Source organism: Stegostoma tigrinum, chromosome 38 (assembly GCF_030684315.1).
Source record: "Stegostoma tigrinum isolate sSteTig4 chromosome 38, sSteTig4.hap1, whole genome shotgun sequence".
Lineage (NCBI taxonomy): Eukaryota > Metazoa > Chordata > Chondrichthyes > Orectolobiformes > Stegostomatidae > Stegostoma > Stegostoma tigrinum.
The window spans coordinates 10,288,931-10,309,063 of NC_081391.1; the positions used below are offsets into that span (position 1 = coordinate 10,288,931).

At 44.8% G+C, this 20,133-nt stretch overlaps 1 protein-coding gene across 1 annotated transcript in view; it reads right to left on the bottom strand.

Moving 5' to 3' along the window:
* Nucleotides 1–3,533: 3,533 nt before the first annotated feature.
* LOC125447235 (cytochrome P450 2J5-like) overlaps nucleotides 3,534–20,133 on the bottom strand; it is a 40,675-nt gene continuing 24,075 nt past the window's right edge. The window contains exons 5-9 of the mRNA XM_048521489.2: nucleotides 17,969–18,145; nucleotides 15,378–15,519; nucleotides 12,443–12,630; nucleotides 10,379–10,520; nucleotides 3,534–8,784 (exon numbers count right to left, since the gene is read on the bottom strand). Coding sequence (XP_048377446.1) covers nucleotides 8,585–8,784; nucleotides 10,379–10,520; nucleotides 12,443–12,630; nucleotides 15,378–15,519; nucleotides 17,969–18,145 — 849 coding nt within the window. The 3' untranslated portion in view covers nucleotides 3,534–8,584. The remainder of the gene's footprint in view (nucleotides 8,785–10,378; nucleotides 10,521–12,442; nucleotides 12,631–15,377; nucleotides 15,520–17,968; nucleotides 18,146–20,133) is intronic.

Consider the following 20,133-nt stretch of genomic DNA (forward strand, 5'->3'; position numbering starts at 1 on the left):
TGAGCAGTATAGGGACAGGTAAAAAATGCTGCCTGGCCAGTGATCCCCTCATCCCATAAACAAATAAAGGAAAAAAAAATCACAATAGGATCACTGCACATCCTGACCATTAGCTGTTACAAGTGACAGTGTCCCATTCCTTCATCGCTTCATACCTGAGTTAGCTGTGAGCTCCTGCGGAGCTGACACTGAGACTTTGAATGCACTGCTGCAGCTATTTAAGGGCTGCAGCAGCAATGTTAAACGTCGTGTGGGCAAGGGGGTAAGGGTGGCAGGTACAGAATGTAGTGTGCAAAAATTATTTTGGAACTTAACCCAAGCAGCAAATTGAGGTCACATTCTTTTATGACAACCGTGTCAACACATCAAGAGTATACAATTATAGAGTGCTTCAGGGGATTCAGGGGTGTGAAAGGTGCCACATAAATACAAGTGATTTATTTCTTTTTCCAAGTATAAGAATTAATGCAACAGTGCACATGGCACCAGAGGATCTGAGTCGCCAAATCTGATATGTTAATGTAGCTTCCCTCATATAGAATGGTACAGAATGTCAGGGAACTGGCCACAGCCTTAATGCTGTCTCACACACCCAAAGTACTGTAAAACAGATTTTTCAAAGCATTGCATGTCCAGTATGTATTGGATATCTAATTGCCATTGTTGATGCAAATCTGACAAATGGCAATGATTGATTAATGCAGTGATATAGTTTCCTTTAGGCAATGACAGTCTTTTGTTCACTTTCTTCTGCTTTTGCATCATTTACATCTAATTGAGATTTAGGAAAGGAGTTCATGCTTCATCAGAATAATAGCAACTCTAACAGTCCATCCATGCTGCATAAAAGTGCCAGTCCAGATTCAGTGCTCTTGCATTGGGAGAGGGGTTTGAACTCATAAACTCCTGCCTGGGTGGTGAAAAGGAAAGGGTCTATGAGGAAGGACTTGAGGATAATGCTGCTCAAAATATACCTATGCCAAACACCGAGTCCATATGCATCCTGCAAAGTTGTGACTTTGTTAAACATACTTGACCCCACAGCAACGCAATTGATTCATAACTCGTTTGGGTGATACGTACTTGTCCATCCAATGATATTCATGTACTGTGTAAAAGTTAAGGAACCCAGAACATAGGGATATCTGTTATGAGAGAGAGAGAGTTGACTGTAATGGTTTAACCTGACAGTCACCATGCCTCGTGTGAGGGGAGAGTTTGAGAAAGACCAGCCCTTCAAAGTAACCTCAAGCTATGATGGGAATTGAACCCACTCTGTTGCAAACCAGCCATCAAAGCTAACCAATCTACCCTCCAACAATGAAAGGAAAAGCATTGAGTCATCAATGACAGAGCATTTAGGGAGGTGGTAGAAGGCTCTTGTGGTGCAGTGATAGTTTCAGAGGTGTGTAATGACACCTCTGATTGGAAAATACCTATGAGGATATCATTCAGCCCATCGTGCGTGTGGGCTCTGTGTTGGAGCTACCAACTATCATTGTCACCAATCCCTTCCAAATGCATAATCTCTCCCACCCAGAAGAACCAGGGCAGCAGAAACACAGAAACGCCACCATCTGCAAGTTCTCCAGTAAGCCACTCAGCATCTTGACTTGGAAACATATCGCTGTTCCATCGATGTTGCTTAGTCAAAATCCCGGAATTCCCCTGCTAATATCGCTCTGAGCATCCATACACTATACGGACTGCAGCGGTTCAGAAGGCAGCTCACCACTGCCATCTGCAGGCCAGTTAGAGATGGGCGATAAATGATGGCTCAGCCAAAGTTGCCCACAAAAAAAATCCCACTTCCATATTTTGTATTTATAACACAGATAATCCTGCCCCTCTGAATATTTACTCAATTCCTTTTGAAACCCTCAAATTGAATCTCCTCATAAGACCCATTCTGGACCATTATAAGTCACTTTGTAAAACTATTTTGGCCCCCATGTTGTCTCGAGGTTTGTTAAATTTGTGTCTGAATCTTCTGCCACTAAGGAACAGTTGCTCTTTTTTTTCCTTCATTCATTCACAGGATAAGGGTGTCACTGACCAGGGCAGCATTTAATGCCCCGTCCCCAATTGCCCAGACGGCAGTTAAGAGTCAACCACATTGCTGTGGGTCTGGAGTCACATGTAGGCCAGACCAGGTAAGGATGGCAGTTTCCTTCCCTAAAGGGCATTACTAAATCAGATGGGTTGCCTGACAATTGGTAATGGATTCATGGCCATCATTCCAGATATTTTAATTTATTTGAATTCAAATTCCACCAGTATTCAAACCGGGGTTCCCAGGCTATTACTGGGTCTCTGGGTTAACAGCCCAGCAATGACACTACTCGGCCGTCACTTCCCCTAGTATAGTAGCACAGTAGCCCTGAATCCATTGCAAATTGTGATTGATTGTTAACTGCCCTATAGGGGTAATAAATGCTGGGCCTAGCCAGTGATGCCCACAGCCACTGAACAAATAATTTTTAAAAAAAATCAGAAAGTGCATTTCGAAAGTGCTTCATTGGCCATGATGAGCTTTGGGGCATCGTGTGTTTGTGAAAGGCACTGTACAGATGCTCAACTTTCTCTGGAGAGAAACCCAGAACAAGTTTCTGAGATGAACGTGCAGTTCTGGTCGACCCATTACAGGAAGGATGTGGAAGCTTTGGAAAGGGTGCAGAGATTTACCAGGATGTTGCCTGGTATGGAGGGAAGGTTTTATGAGGAAAGGCTGAGGGACTTGAGGTTGTTTTCATTAGAGAGAAGAAGGTTGAGAGGTGACTTAACAGAGACATATAAGATGATCAGAGGGTTAGATAGGGTGGACAATGAGAGACTTTTTCCTTGGATGGTGATAGCTAGCATGAGAGGACATAGCTTTAAATTGAGGGTTGATAAATATAGGACAGATGTCAGAGGTAGGTTCTTTACTCAGAGAGTAGCAAAGGGAATGGGATGCCCTGCCTGCAACGGCAGTAGGCTCAGCAACTTTAAGGGCATTTAAATGGTCAATGGATAAACATATGGATGATAATGGAATAGTGTAAGTTAGATGGGCTTCAGATTGCTTTCACAGATCAGCACAACATCAAGGGCCGAAGGGCCTGCACTGCGCTGTAATGTCCTATGTTCATGAAAGTTCCGTCGTATATATTACACGTTGCAATTTGGATTTTAAAACAGGGACGGCTGGACATTGGTCAGTTCCATGAAAGTAATTTTTATAAACAGGTCAGAAAGTCATCTGGAACAGTGATCTTAGTGCTTCAATTCCAGAAAAACATGTGACCTCAGTTCAGTGCCTGGGAGGTCTCTTGCTGGTTGATAGAATGTTTTTACTGTTTTATAATAACACACCAGAAAGCCATAAGGCTTAGGTTTGTCTAAAACTCATCTTACACGATCAACAGATCCTTCTATTACATTACCCCTCACACATTTACCCAGGTGAGCACTGATAACAGAAAGAAGCATTTCTCAGTGACATGTCAACTGACAGCCAGGATGAAACAGTTGTGTGTTCAGAGATTTGTCAGTTCATTTCATTTACCAATTTATTGAAGAATCCAAATGACAGAAAGCAATTATACGCAAATATTACATTCATCGAGCAGATAAGTACCTGGGCTAACATTAAAGTTCTTAGTTTACAACACAGCAACCCACTTTCTGCAGAGTGTCATGCTTCCTGTGATCTGAGGTAAGATGGAGTCTGAGATCTTCATGCCCTCAGGTCTCATGTTATGATACAGTAATGGTCAAGTCTCTTAAAGGTATATTGATGCACACACTGTCAGATGTACCATCATAGAGGAGGTTACAGAGGTAACAAAATGTGAGGCAATTTGAGATTTGAAATTGAGAAGATTGGAGGCATCCCTGAAAAGCTTGAATGCTTAAAAATGATTTGTGTGAGCCGAAGATATTAATGAAATCCCATTACATCCATACCTCACCCTCAATGAAAACAAACAAACTGGACAGGAAAATACCCCCTGAGGAATCCATATTGGCAATCCACTGTGATAGCTTTATTTATTTTTGTCATTAGACTTTGTGATTTTATCTTTCTTTAATAAGGGTCCATATAACTCTACCTAAAATGGGGCCACTTCACTGCTCTGTAACATGCTGGGTCATTTTGGCTCTTTTTCTGAAATACGTTTGTAGAAGCATTGACGTCTTTTTCCTGACATCCATAGGCAACTGTGTGGAGAATTCTAAATGTGTTTTTGATTTGACTTGATTTATTATTGTCACTTGTATCTAGGTACAGCGCAGAGTTTTGTTTTGCATGGACTACAGGCAGATCGTACGATACAAAGTGCATTATGGCAACAGAACACAGAGAGGAATACAATGTTACGGCTGCAGAGAAGGTGCACCAAGACTGAGATAAAAATTAAATTTGAAATTTGAGAGGTCCATTCAGAAGTTGAAAAACAATGGGGAAGAAGCTAATATTAAATCTGTTGGTATTATGTGTTATGTGTTGGTATTATATGGTATTAAGCTTTCACTGTGTTGAGCTACAAGAGTGTTTTTTTTGGTTGAGATTACCTCTGGTTGGAGTAATTGGAAATAGAAATGCAATGGCTTGTTTTTAAGATAGAACAGTTGTACCAAAGCTGAAAGGAAGAACTTACACTACAGTGGCTGAATCATACAGAAACCTGGTAAACATCAAGGAAGGAGGGATGAGAACTGGGCACTAATAAGGTTCGGGAGCTGGGCTGGGCACAAAATCAGGAACCAGTGCATCGGGGGTTTGTGAAGGATAATGGAAGCAGTAAGGAAAGCAGCAAGGAAGGGACTGAAATGGTGGGATCACCTGTTTTAAAGGGATATGTGATAAAGGAAATGGGAGGCGAGTGATGGAGATGGGATTCTCAGGGAGGAGAACAGAAAGATTCCAGAGCAGATGGCAAGGTACAGCGGTGAGATACTTAACTTCAGCTGACTTGGAAGAGGAATGGGATAGTGCCAGGAGGAAATGGAGAAGGGGGGGGATCATCTACCATTAATAAAAGGAGAGAAGAAAAGATCTCGCCTCCTGACTCCCCAGAGCCAACCCATCATTGACAAGACACAGGTCAGGTGTTTGATGGAGCAGGGTTAGCTCAGTTAGGCAGATGGCTCATTTGAGATGCAGCATTACACCAATAGTGTGGGTTCAATTCCTGCACCATCTGAGCTCACCGTGAAGCATTCTTTTTATCAACTCCCCTCACCTGAGGAGCAATGACCCTCATGTTAAACCACCATCAGCTGTCTTTCACTCACGAGAGAGCAGTCCTATGGTCTGGTACGATTTACCTTTACTACCCAATTGCCTGGCGAAGTGCAGCTCCAATAACACCAAGAGGCTTGACACCATCCAAGACAAGGCAGCCCATACAGAGTTGGAACCACGTCCACAAATATCCACTCCCTGTACAATCGACACTAAGTAATAGCTGTGTGTCCCATCTGCAAAATGAAGCAGCCCGTATTGCCCTACATCTTCGGAATAAATACAAACTGGAGAGGAAGAACAGTGTCACTTTGGAAGGTGGGCTATGTTGCAATGATTCAGTGCAAAGTGTTTCAGTATATTTTGGCCATTTGGATCCCATCTTATCTTCCTTGTACTGTTGAATTCCAGGCAAAGGCCAATATAAGTGAGTGATGGCCTGCACTGGTTACAATGGGGGAGATGTCCAGGACTAAGCACTGTGCTCGTTAAGGGTGATCATCCAGGGAACTGGCTCAGCACAGGTCGAGTGAGTCTTTCTGATCTCACACAGACATACAGCTCAGAGACAGACCCTTCGGTCCAACCAGTCCATGCTGACCGTAATCCCAAACTAAATGCATCCTGCTCCTGTTTCATATCCCTCCAAACCTTTCCTATTCATGTACATATCCAAATTTTGTTAAAAACATTGTAATTGTGCTCATATCCACCACTTCCTCAGGAAGTTCATTCCCATGAGAACAGCCCTCTGTGTAAACAAAAATTGCCCCATGTCTTTTTTAAACCCCTATCCACTCTCCTTATAAATGTGCCCCCCTAGTCTTGAAACGCCCCCATCCTAGAGGAAATACAACTACCATTAACCCTATTGATAACCCTCATTATTTTATAAGCCTCTGTATTGTCAGCTCTCAATTTCCTCAGGTCCAGTGGAAAAATGTCCCAACCTATCCAGCCTTTCTTTATAACTCAAACCTTCCGTGCCCAGCAACATCCTGGTAAATCTCCTCTGAACCCTCTCCAGCTTCTTGTCTAGCTGAATAGTATGTTCCTTACTGTATGGGGTCCTATATCAGGCTAGGTTTGTTAATATATCAAAGGTCAGTCCTTCAGTATTTCCATCTAAAAATAAAAACCTCATATTCAGTCCGCAAAGGCTGAAAAATGAGGGAAGATTTTGTTTTGGCCACCGAGAGAAGGCTATCAGGCTTACATCTGTCCTGAGCCAGCAGGGGGAGATGTGTCCTAGGATATCAGAATGCAGCACCAGGGAACAGTACAGCTGCTTATGGTCAGTGAGCGTGGAGGAGAGAATGTTTCAGAGCCAGTCACAATAGCTAGCCTTTGATAAGCCAATTTCGATATGAAATTTTCAGATGCAAAGTAAAGCAATGCTTCAGTTAGATCCTTCTCCTGCAAGATCCTGAACTGTGATTGTATGCTGCTCCCTTCTGGAGGCATGGGAGCTGAAACGTTTGTGCTTCAGCTGCTGTGGCTAATGCTGTTGGTGCCGAGCTGGAGTGTCAGAGCTTTGGGTCCTGCTAGAGCATTTGAAGCTGCAATTACTTTGCATTGCTGGGGGCCTGCTGCATTGTCAGCAGTCACCCTGATGCTATGTTAACGCCAAGGCAAGGTTCGCTGTCTTCAATTAAAAATCCCATGCTCCTCTTTTGCATGTTTGCTAGGCCATCTTCAAAAATACTTCATTGCCTTGCAAGTGCTGTGGGACATTCTGTCGGCTCAAAAGGTGTTACATTAGTGCAAGTCCTTCTTGTTTTTGTAAACATTCCTAGAGCACTAGTAGCCAGCAGTCAGTGAGAATAGAAAAGAATGAAGTCACTGTAATCCTACCAGTCCATAGAGCTGTGCTCTCATCAAGCTGGACAATGGTGGCTCAGTGGGTTAGCACTGCTGTCTCACAGCACCAGTGACCGGGGTTTGATTCTATCCTGGGGCCGTTGTATGTAAATACATAAGTGAGCTGGATGTGAATGTACAAGGGGTGGTTAGTAAGTTTGTGGATGATACAAACTTAGGAGGTATTGTTGATAGTGAGGAGCGTTATCAAAAATTACAGAGGGATCCCGATCAGATGGGGAAGTGGGCTGAGGATCGGCAAAAGCAATTCAATACAGATAAGTGTGGGGTGTTGTACTTTGGAAAGTCAAACCAGGGTTGGTTTGTTACAGTAAATGGTAAGGGCCAGAGGAGTGTTGTGGGATCTAGGAGTACAAGTACATTGTTCATTGAAAGCAGTGTCACAGGTAAACAGGGTGGTGAGGAAGGCATTTAGTATGCTGAGCTTCATCAGTCGAGGCATTGCGTACAGGAGTTGGCACGTAATGTTACAGCTGTATAAGTCGTTGGTGAGGCTGCACTTGGAGTATTGTGTACAGTTTTGGTCACCCTGTTATAGGAAAGATGTTGTGAAACTTGAAGGGTTCAGGAAAGATTTACAGGGATGTTACCAGGGTTGGAGAGTTTGAGCTAAAGGGAGAGGCTGAATAGGCTGGGGCTATTTTCCCTGGAGCATCGCAGGCTGAGCAGCGACCTCATAGAGGTTATAAAATCATGAGGAACATGGATAAGGTGAGTGGCTAAGATTTTTCTCCTCAGGTAGGGGAGTCCAAAGTTCGTGGGCATAAGTTTAAGGTGAGAGGGGAAAGATTTAAAAGGGGTCTGAAGGTCAACCATTTGAGGAAGTGGTGGAGGTTGGTACAGTTATAACATTTAAGAGGCATTTGGATGGATACATGAATAGGAAGGGTTTAGAGGGAAACGGGCCAAATGCTGGCAAGTGGGACGAGATTAATTTAGGATATCGGGTCAGCATGAATCAGTTGGACCGAAGGGTCTGTTTCCGTGCTGTACAGCCCTATGACTTGCAAAGTGCCCAGCCTCTTTTGATAATTCCCAGTATAATATCAGAATTCTCACCACGCTTCACATAAAGAGGATTCTCTGGAGCTCCCTATTGTGTTGGTTAATGGCTGTCCCCTTTCGATGGTCCCAGTTTTGACTGGGATTCAAATAAAGGATTCAAAAATCAAATCTCCGTTGCTGAAAACCACCACATCTCCCTGCAGCTTGTGGTTGTCAGTGAGTAAAGGAAGGTTTCGATTAATAGATTTTTTTCTAACTGAGAGATATATAAAGAATGGGGTCAGCATAGTTGGTTACAGAGCAGCCATGAAGGTGGCATGGATCTAGAAGGGCCAATTAGCCCACTCCCAATCAAATATATGTCAACCAACCTCTGCACTGCTGATCATGAGATAAAGCACAGCATGATCCACCTCCTTACCATCGAATCACAAGCCTTATCTGAAGAGAAATCCACAACATTGCAGCTCACGGGTCATCATTCTGCACCTTCCTATTCCTTAGCTGCAACTTATATGGTTGTGGTGTCAGCACGATTTTGAACAAGCCTTTGAGGTCTGGAGGTGTGGTTTTGTCAGGCCAATGAAACTCAAACTTCTGAAGCAGCGAGGTGAAGAACAGGAACAGCTCCATTTTGGCTAGTTTCTCCCCAAGGCACGCTCGCAAACCTGTCACGTGTGTTGGGAGGTGAAAGAAGATTTATTTAGTCAGGTTGACGGGCAGTTACGACCCTCCACAACATGGGCAGGATATTCAGATACCCCACTGGGTTTGAGCACAGATGCTGGTGGGGTGCTAGGATTCATGTCTCTGGCCTTTTGCCAGCACCACCCATCTCAGGCCTCCTGGAGGTAGGCAGCAAGTTCACCATCTGTAACAGCTGGGTAGGTACCTGAGCTGTTTAAAGCCAACTCTAATCACCTGGCCCTTTAGGCCCCAGCGGGGCTAGGCCTAGGAGGGCTCTTGAGGAGGCCGGCCTTCTGCGCAGGCTTTGAGGCCCTCTCCCAGCTGCCCAGTTTCAATCACAACTAAGAGCCCTGTGGTGGGGGGAGGAGGGGTGGAGGCTTATGTACCCAAGAATACCAAATGAATCACAGAATCCCGACAGTGTGGAAGCAGGCCACTCAGCCCATCCAGTCACACTGATCCTCTGAACAGCACCCCACCCAGACTCATCCCCCTGCCCAATCCCTATAACCCCGTATTGCCCATGGCTAACCCACCTAGCCTGCACAACCCTATGGGGAAATTTAGCACGGCCAAATCGCCCTAACCTGCACATCTTTGGACTGTGGGAGGAAACTGGAGCACCCGGAGGAAACCCATGCAGACACGGGGAGAATGTGCAAACTCCACACAGTCACCGAAGTTGAGATTGAGCTGGGGGTGGGGGGGTGGTGGGCATAGCCTCAAAATAAGTGGGTGCAGATTTAGGACTGAGTTGAGGAGGAACATCTTCACCCAAAGGGTTGTGAATCTGTGGAACCCCCTGCCCAGTGACGCAGTTGAGGCTACCTCATTGAGTGTTTTTAAAGTTAAAATAGATAATTTTTTGAACAGTAAAGGAATTAAGGATTATGGAGAGTGGGCAGGTAAGTGGAGCTGAGTCAATGAAAAAGATCAGCCGTGATCTTCTTGAATGGCAGAGCAGGCTTAAAGACCCAAATGGGCCTACTCCTGCTCCTATTTCTTATGAAGCGGGGTTCCTGGTACTGTGAGGCAGCCGTGCTAACCACTATGCCATGGGCGTGTGGTTATGCTTTCTTTTGATATGTTTGCAAGTTTAAGAAGTTGTGGAGATTCTGCCTTGATGTTGAGGCACCTTCTTTCTCTCTAACTCTCTCTGGCTCTCATCTGAAAGTGGATACTTCTTCCAAGCTGCCAGAGAGACCACCTACTACCCTTGACTCTCCAATGAACTCATCCCTCTGGCCATTAATTAACCAGCTTGGAAAAACATCATTGTTTTCTCTTTGAGGTACAAATCACATTGTGCTTTGATGTTTGGGTCTGAATGCCTGCATGGGGTAATTCCTGTCTCATTCTCCAAATTCTCTCAATGGTAGGCCATAGCCAGACTCCACTCACTGAGAAATCAGATAGCACAACGGTGACAGAATGGACGTCTATAAACATTGGAGTGGTACCTTTGTTCTCTTCACAAGGGCACAGCTCACTTGTTTGGAGGTCCAACGGGGTAAGGTAAAAATCCGCATGGGTTCTGAAGTCCTAATTTTAATCACCAATTGTTCACTTACTCACCCATTGAGAAAGGGATGAATGCGTCTGGTTTGAAAAATTCTCCTTTTTCATTCAGAAAGTTCTCGGGGTTGAACTGGTTTGGATGCTTCCATTGGCTCTCCTCAAGCAAGGCTGATGACAGGTTCATTAAAACAATAGTGCCCTGCAATAACAGCACAAAATAATGCAGAGGTACCTGGTTATACAGAAACATGGAACTCATTTCATGTGCATGCTATTAATTTCATAGCCTGGGCTTTTCAATCAGGTATATAATGAAAAAACATATTCCCCCTCGTATACCATCAGCTATAGAGATCTGTTGACTGCTGACATCTCTGCCTGTAATCTAAAGGCAATTACACACACGGAGAAAAAGATAGGTTTCTAAGCAATGAAACGTTTCATGCTAGATCTTGATGTTTGCTTACACCCTGAAGTCCAGTTTGAAGCCTTACCCTAGTCTATTCCTTCATCAGTGGATGATCCAGTTTTCAATGTGATTGCCAAAGTTTCATTGACCTGAAAGATTTCACACTGCTCCTTCTCTACAGATTGGGCGGTGCAGTGGCTCAGTGGTTAGCATGTGGTCTTGCTGCATCGTGGGACCTAGGTTCAATTCCAGCCCCAGGTGTGATGCCACTTTCATGTTAGCTATATTATTCTATTGAAATTTCTCTTTCAGCTCCTTTTGCAGCCTATGACATTTTTAGCAGATGTATAACAGAGCAAGCTTTTGTCCTGGTTCCTTCCACTTCCTAGAGTCTCACTTCTACATGGCAAATCAGGCTGAGATCCTTCGAAAATCATTCCATATATGTGTTAGCCTGAAGGCCTCTTACACCTGAAGGAGGAGAAAGACTCCGAAAGCTTGTGATTTCAAATAAACCTGTTGGACTATAACCTGGAGTCGTGCAATTTCTGACCTTGTCCCTCCCAGTCCAACACCGGCACCTCTACATCATCTTTTCATTCGGAAAACCAACTACTACAGACTTTCTGATTAGTTATTAACATGAACTAGCTTACTGTGCTCATCACAATAGTAGCTGCCTCTCTCTTTCTCAGGGACTGGGGGCATATGTTTAAGGTGAGAGGAGAAAGATTTAAAAAGGACATGATGGGCAACATTTTTACACAGAGAGTAGTTCATGTGTGGAATGAACTGCCAGAGGAAGTGGTGGATGTGGGTTCAGTTAGAATGTTTAAAAGATTAGGTCAAAAATCACTCGACACTGGGTTATAGTCCAACAGGTTTATCTGAAAACGCAAACTTTCAGAGTCTTGCTCCTTCCTCAGGTTTTAGTGAGAGAGGAGGCATCAGACACAGAATTTATAAGCAAAGGACCAAAGGGTCATAGAACTGATGCAAATATATTAAACAAACCTAAAACGGCTGTTAGATCTTTAATCAGTTGGAAAGGAGATATAGGCTTCAATTGATTAATATGCAAATCCCCGAATTTCTTTCGGTTACTGACCTGAGATAACAAAAGGCTTTATGTGACATCTCAGGCCAGACAATGCATTTTGGGTGTAAGGCCCTGTTTAGAATCTGACTGTGTTTTAACTTGGAGTCAGACTGGTTTTATTTCTAAAGAAGGAATTTATAAAATGCTACATTGACTCTCTGTGTACAAATTGTGTGCTTTTGGAACACTCACATTAGTTCTACAATTCTTTGATGTTTTGTTTATCAATTCCATGCCTGATGCTAACCTCGCTCACCGACACCTTAAGGAGGAGTGAGGTTCTGAAAGCTTGTGATTTCAGATAAACCTGTTGGACTATAACCTCGAGTTGTGTAATTTCTGACCTTGTCCCGCCCCCAGTCCAACACTGGCACCTCTACATCATAACGTTTAAAAGTCATTTTGTTCAGTTCGTGAATAGGAAAGCTTTGGAGGGAAGGAACCAAGTGCAGGCAGGTGGGGCTAGTTCAGTTTGGGATTAAGGTTGACATGGGCTGTTTGGACTGAGGGGCCTGACTGCATGTTGGATGAGCAAGGCACTACGATGGCCCGCAGACACCTGTTTCTGTCCTGTAATCAGGGAAAAGTATAACTCTAGGAAAGAATAAATCACCTTTTTCAATGTGTATCCCATAAATTCAGTGTCTTGTGTTGTAGCATGACTGACTGCAAACGGAAGAATGTTGCCAAATCTTTGGATCTCGTGAATGACAGCGTTAACATATGGCATGTCGGGCCTATTGCTCAAAGATGGGACGCGGGAGCTGCCGATCACCTGGTCAATCTCCTTCTGACACTTTGCTTGAAACAAAAGAGGAATATCAATATAAATAACACAAACAGAAATCATCGGAGAAACTCAGCAGATCTGCCAGCATCAGTAGAAAGAAAGCAGAGCTAACATTTTGAGTCCTTCACTGGAACAGTTAGCAGCTGGGGAAAAAAAAGTGGGGTTTATGCTGAATGTGATGTTGGGATAGTGTGAGTGGGTGGGAAGTGACTGGTTGCGTGGAGCCCAGGGACAGAGAGAGGAAAAATATGAATGGGGCAGGTAAATAAGAAGATTATGGATGGCAGGCCAGAGCCGAAGAAATGCTGAATAAGCGACAATGAGAACTGAGAGTAGCAGAATTAGCTGTACTGAAGGCAACCCACATAATGTGAGAATGGGCCCAGGAGTAGGGTTAGATTTAGATTTAGAGTTTATTATCACATGTACTCAAGTACAAAAGTACAGGAGTACAGGAAAAAGTTTTTAGAGCCACCGCAGACAGCACCATCATGCGTACAAGTACAGAGGTACAAAAACATAAGAACAAGGCAGAAAGGAGTTAGGAATGGAGTGGGAATGGGTAACTGCGCGACACCATCCCATGTCATTACAGGACCCCAGGTATGGGGGTGGGTGAAAAACATGGAAGGATGGAATTAGGCTGCAAAGTTATTCAACTCGATGTTGAGGTTGCAGGTCCCCAAGCAGAAAATGAGATGCCATTCTTCAAGCTCATGCTGAAGCTTGCTGGAGGACTGGGAAAGAGAAGATGGCATGAGAACATTGTGGTGTGTTGAAGTGACAAGCAAAACTGTAAGCGTGGGGTCATTTTTACAGGCAGAGTGTAGCTGGTTTGCAAAGTGGTCAACAAGTCTGTGTTTTGACCCCCCAGTGCAGAGGGGACCACATTGTAAGCAACAATTACAGTAGGTTAGATCGAGCAATGTGTAGGCCGATTGCTGCTCTACCTGGAAGGTGTGTCTAGGGCCTTGGATGGTGAGGGGGGACGAGGTAAATGAGCAGGTGTGACCCCTTTTCTGAAAAAGGGTCTTGACCTGAAACATCAGCTTTCCTGCTCCTCTGATGCTGCCTGGCCTGCTGTGTTCATCCAGTTCCATACCTTGTAATCTCTGACTCCAGCATCAGCAGTTCCTACTATCTCTGAGGTGTATGAGGGCTTTTTGGGAATGGATAAAGAATGGACCAGGTTGTCCTAGGTAGAATGGTCCCCCTGTGGAATGCAGATAAGAAGTATAGGCGATGTGAGAGATGGGTGATGGGGGTGTGAGGCATGAGTATTGGGGAGGAGAGAGATGGATGCTGGAGTGTGAGGGATGAGTATTGGGGAGGTGTGAGATGGGTGATGGTGTTATGAGGAATGAATAGTGGGGAGGTGAGAGACGGGTGCTAGGGGTGTGAGGGATGAGTGTTGGGGAGGTGAGAGATGGGTGATGGGGGTGTGAGGGATGAGTATTGGGGAGGTGAGAGATGGGTGCTGGGGGTGTGACGGATGAGTGTTGGGGAGGTGAGAGAAGGGTGCTGGGGGTTATGAGGTATGAGTGTTTGGGAGTGTGAGATGGGTGCTGGGGGTTATGAGGGATGAGTATTGGGAGGTGAGAGATAGGTGCTGGGGGTGTAAGGGATGAGTATTGGGGAAGCGAGAGATGGGTGAATGGAGTGAGGGATGAGTATTGGGGAGGTGAGAGATGTGTGATGGGGAGATGGGTAGGTGCTGGGGGATGAGGGATAGGAATTGGGAGGGTGAGAGATGGGTGATGTGGGGGTTAGACGTTGGCATTGGGGATGGTGAGGCATGAGTGCTGGGGGTGCTAGGGTTGTAGTGTTGGTGTGTGCGTCTGTTTCTTCATTCCCCTGCTGCCATTTCCTGTACTTTATTGGTCAGCAGTGGTGATCATCTGACTGGTCAATGGGGTCAGAACTATGGGGTGGGTTTTTACTCCCTGGAGGGAAGGGGAAAGGGGTTTGATAGGATGGTGTTGTGGGGAAGGGGGCAGCTGAAATTCGGCAGTGTCATTCTCATTGCTAACCCATGTCCATTAGAATTCTCTCTGCGGTGGGGAGGGGGGTCGGCACATTGGATGGCCCCATCCTTTTGCAGGGAATTAAGGCAACTAAGTGGCTGATTAACAACTTCGCATTTTCCCAGCATCCACACCATTAGGGAATTTGGTGGATAGGGGGTGTGTCCAAAGGAGGAATACCACCACCGACAGTGGAACTCCCTCCCTTGATGCCCCAACCCCCACCCACCCTCATCTCGGAACTTTGCCCTCTAACCCCTGGTCATCAGAACCTTACCAGATTGGCACCAACTGAGTCCCTGACATCACATCTGGTTCCAGGGTTCCGTGGCTCGGGGTTTTTGCCTGTAGTACCAGTAGCGGCCACATTTCCCAGTGGTACTGCTGAGACTGGAAAGCTACGAATGGATCTAATGACATTATTTTAACGAAGACAGGCTGAGTTCTCCCCAGTATTTGACTCTCAAACATGAGAGAAAAAAATGATCATCCCTGACAACCACGCTGTAGTTTGTGGGAGCTTGCTGTGCACGAATTCATTGGCATGTTTCTTACATTTGCACACCATTGGCTGTGAGACATTTTGGGGAGCAATCCTGTTTGTTCTTGCGATGAATGCTACATAAATGCAAGTCTTTTTGTCAGAAAACCTGAATATCTTCAATTTATTATGCTTTGAATGTTTTATTTTCATTGGAACTCTCCCTATGCTGTGATAGAGACATGTTTCTTACCTTGTATATCTGGATAAGCCATCATATACAGAAGAGCCCAGCGGAGTGTGGTTGCTGTTGTCTCAGTACCAGCCAGAAATAAGTCGTAAGTATTGTACAACAGGTTTCCATCCAGCAAACACGAACCAGGGAAGTTACGCTCCTGAGAAAAGAAGTGCCCTTCTGTTAAAGGCTGAGTCGGCTGCTCTCATGCCCTGAGATCACAGGGTTCTAGGTTCGAATCCCACTTTAGGACTTGACCACAAAACCTCTGCCATTGTAACAAAATGCCAAATTCTAAATGATCAAAGACATGGAGAAGACGTTTGCTGATTGATTGGCAAGTCAACTTTTCACAGAGATACCAACAGAGGCCTGTAGGCTCCCCCAGCTCCCGGGGTCATTAAAACAAAACTGCAAAGTATCAAAATGAAAGTGACCAGAAGAAGGTCATTGTACACACTGGTACCAACGGCATAGGGTAGGGAAAGGGAGGAAGTTCTGAATGGAGAATATGGGAAATTAGGCAGGAGGTTAAGAAGTAGGCTCTTGAGGTTAGTAACATCTGGATTATTCCCGCTGCTGGTGAGAGTAGAAATTGAAGGATCAAGCAGATGAATGTGTGAGTGAGGAGCCAGTGCAAGGGTCAGGGATTCACAGTTTTGGATCATTGGGATCTGCTTTGGGCTAGAAGTGACCTGTAAATGCAGGAGGGGTTGCCCCTGCTTTAGAAGGGGACCCATATCCTGGTGGAGAGATTTGCTACTCGGAAGGCTTTAAATGAGTGAGGGGATGGGGGTGGGGTGGGGGCTGTGGGAGGTGATAGTGAAAAAAGAGGTAAGTCCGAACCTGGTACGGAGAAGAGGAGCAAGTCAAATAGTCAAGCCAAGAGTAAGACAGAGAACGAGGTGAGACTGATAAACTAAACTGCACTTCTTTCAATGCAAGAGGCCTGACAGGTAAGGCATGGTTGGGAATATGGGACTGGGATATCATAGGCATAACAGTGTGGCTCAGGGAAGGTCAGGCCTGGCAGCTTAACATTCCAGGGTATAGATGGTATAGGAAGGATAGAGAGGGTGGGAGTGGGGGGTGCGGGGGAGTCGGGCAAGAGTGGAGGGGCAGTGGCGGTTTTGATGAAAGATAACATGACAGCTGTGCTTGACAAGGACATTCCTGCGATTATATGCAGTGAAATTATTTGGGCATAACTGAGAAATAAGTAAAGGATGATCATTTTATTGCGATTGTACTATAGGCCCACCAATAGTCGGCGGGAAATTGAGAAGCAAAGTTATAGGGAGACCTCAGTTATCTGTAAGAATAATAGGGTTGTAATGGTCAGGGATTTTAAACATAGACTGGCACTGTGTTAAGGGCTTGGATGGAGAGGAAGCTGTCACATGTGTACAAGAAAACTTCCTTATTCAGTCTGTGGATGTACCTTGGAAGAAGGAGATAAACTTAACGTCCTCTTGGAAAATAAGGCGAGGGCAGGTGACTGGGGTGCCAGTGTTGGGGGGGGCATTTTGGGGTTAGTGGCCATAATTCTATTAGTTTTAAAGTAGTGATGGAAAAGGATAGACCTGATCTAAAAGTTGAGGTTCTATGTTGCAGTAAGGCCAATTTTGACGGTATTGGGCAAGAACTTTCAAAACGTGATTGGGAGAGGTTATTTGCAGGTATAGGGATGATGGGAAAAAGTGATAGCGAGAGTCCAGGGCAGTATGCTACTGTTAGTGTGAAGGGCAAGGCTGGTAGGGAATACCGGATGACGAGAGAATTTGAAGCTGTGATCAACAAAAAGAAGACATATGGCAAGTATAGACAGCTGAGACTCAGTGAATCCCTCAAAGGATATAAGAACAATAAGAGGATACTTGAAAGAGAAATTCAAAGAGAAAAGGACCAGAAGAGGACATAAGATAGTTTTGGCAAATAGGATTAAGGAGAATCCAAAGAGATTCTACAAATATATTAGGGGCAAAAGAGCAACTCAGAACAGAATCAGGCTCCTTAAAGATCAACGAGACTGTCTATGTGTGGAACCATAGGAGATGAGTGAGATACTGAATGAGTATTTTGTGTCAGAATTTACTGTGAAGAAGTTGGGTACAGGGTCTGGGGAAATTGACCCAGTGTGAGAGACCCCCTCCTTGATGCCTCAGCTCTCTGGCTTTTTCCTCCATTCACTGAGCCTGCAGGAACAACCTCTGATCACCCTGAGGTAAATGGAGACATTAAGGGTTCTTGTAGTCATGGGTATGTGTGAGGAGGCTCAAGCTCAAGTCCCAACTTGAAATGTCTAGATTTCCAGGGAGATCCTTTGTGCTAATGCCACCTCTCTGCCTTCAGGTTAAATTGGAAACAAAATGAAAAGTCATGGGCAACCACTAACACCTCTTCAAAACTCACCACTTACTTTGGCTTCCGGCTCCTGACAGGGCACCATACTTCTAGTAGTCCGCCCTCCCCCACTTTCTCCCCTGGACAGTGGGGCTTGGGGCAGTCACTCAGATTCCTGCCCCACCCCAGGGATGATTCTGCACAGAACAAGTTCCAAAAGACAACATTCCATCTGCCAGCAGAATGGTTTCTGGCGCAGTGCCTACCTTTTCCATTTCCAGCAGATAGGCATCGATGAAATCCCGGATCTCTTCACCATCCAGTGAGTAGTCTTTGTGCTGCTGGATGAAATCCTGGAGAATAGCTTCAATTTCAGCCTTGTTTTTAAAGATTCTCTGATGAGGCCCTGGGACATGATGCATGTTGGGAATTGCATAACACATCTAAGCAGGAAACACAGAATTGGTTTCTCTTCAAATGTAAAGTTGAGGCCTGAAGAGTTAATACCTAGCATTGCTATTTTTAGAGGTTGATGCAATACTAAGGCAGGACTGGGTTTTATTCATAGATAGAAATAGTAGGAACTGCAGATGCTGGAGAATCCGAGATAACAAGGTATGGAGCTGGATGAACACAGCAGGCCAAGCAGCATCTCAGAAGCAGGAAAGCTGACGTTTCAGGCTTAGACCCTTCATCAGAAATGGGATGTGTGAGTGCACGTATGCCCATATGATTATGTATGTTTGTGCATTTGCATGTGTGTGTGTATGCATGTGGCTCTGTGTGTGTCTGTGTATGCGTGTGTGTGTCTGTGTGTGTGTCTGTGTGTGTCTGTGTGTGCGTGTGTGTGTGTGTATGTGTGTGTGTGTGTCTGTGTGTGTGTGTGTGTGTGTGTGTGTGTGAGTGTGTCTGTGTGTGTGTGTGTGTGTGTGTATGTGTGCGTCTGTGTGTGTATCTGAAACTGGATGGTTTGGACACCAATGCAATCGTATGGAGGCGATGGCCTATGGATATTATCACTGAACTATTAATCCAGGAAAATCCGCATAATCTTCCAGTGGCTCAGGTTCAAATTCTTCTACGGGTTTTGTTTTTTTTTAAAAACCCATCTGGTTCACGAATGCCCTTGAGGGAAGGAAACTGCCATCCTGACCTGGTCTGTCCGACATGTGACTCCAGACCCACAGCGATGTGGTTGACTCTTAACTGCCCTCTGGGCAATTAGGGATGGGCAATAAATGCTGCCTGGCCAGTGATACACTCATCCCATGAATGAATAAAACAAAATGTACAAATATCTCCCTTAGGGGAGTCCAAAACTGGAAGGCATAAGTTTGTGCTGAGAGGGAAAAGATTTAAAAGGGGCCTAAGTGGCAGCTTTTTCACACAGAGTGTGATGCATGTATGGAATGAGCTGCCAGAGGAAGTGGTGGAGGCTGGTACAATTATAACATTTAAAAGGCACCTGGATGGGTACGTGACTAGGGAAGGGTATTGAAGGATATGAGCCAAATGCTGGCAAATAGGATTAGATCAATTTAGGATATCGCGCCAGCATGGATGAGTTGGATTGAAGGGTCTGTTTCCGTGCTGTATATCTCTATACTCTGCTGTGGTTATGTGACCTCTATCATGTGGCTCACATGCTTCAGATAGACATCTTCAAGCTTCACTTCAATAAAATCCTGCTACTGAACCCAGTGCTGTGCTAAACATGGTGTTGCCAATGGTGAGTGTCAGAGCTGAAATAAAAAACACAGCTGCAGAGTTGTAAGCTGTAACAGTAAAAAGAAAGAAGATCAGGATCACACAGAAAACATTTCTTCAGACAAAATTGCTGTAGCTTTTCCCCTACCAGCATCTTTTCAAATGGCTGAGGCTAGGAGACAAAACTGGGAAATCTTCCATGCACAATGGCAGAATGATGCATGAGCTATATTTTCATTCGGCAAACCAGAATAAATACATGTCATTACACTTTTTGTCACTGTTGGGAAGAGACTGCTTAGAGTATATAATAGAAATATATGAATGGATAGAAAAGAAAATTGCAATTGATATCTAACAGGGAAGACAGAGGCAAGAGTGGACATTGAGCCACTGGAAAATGATGCTGCAGAAGTAGTTCCAGAGATAGTAGGAACTGAAGATGCTGGAGAATCTGAGACAATAAGGTGTACAGCCGGATGAACTGAGCAGGCCAGGCAGCATCTTAGGAACAGGAAAGTTGACGTTTCAGCCTAGACCCTCCTTCAAGGTTCTAGGCCTGAAACATCAGCTTTCCAGCTCCTATGATGCTGCTTGGCCTGCTGTGTTCACCCAGCTCTACACCTTGCTGCAGAACTAGTAACGGGGAGCAAAAAAATAGGTACTTTGCATCAATCTTCATGATTGAAGACACCAGCAGGAAACCAGCACCTCAAGAGAGGGG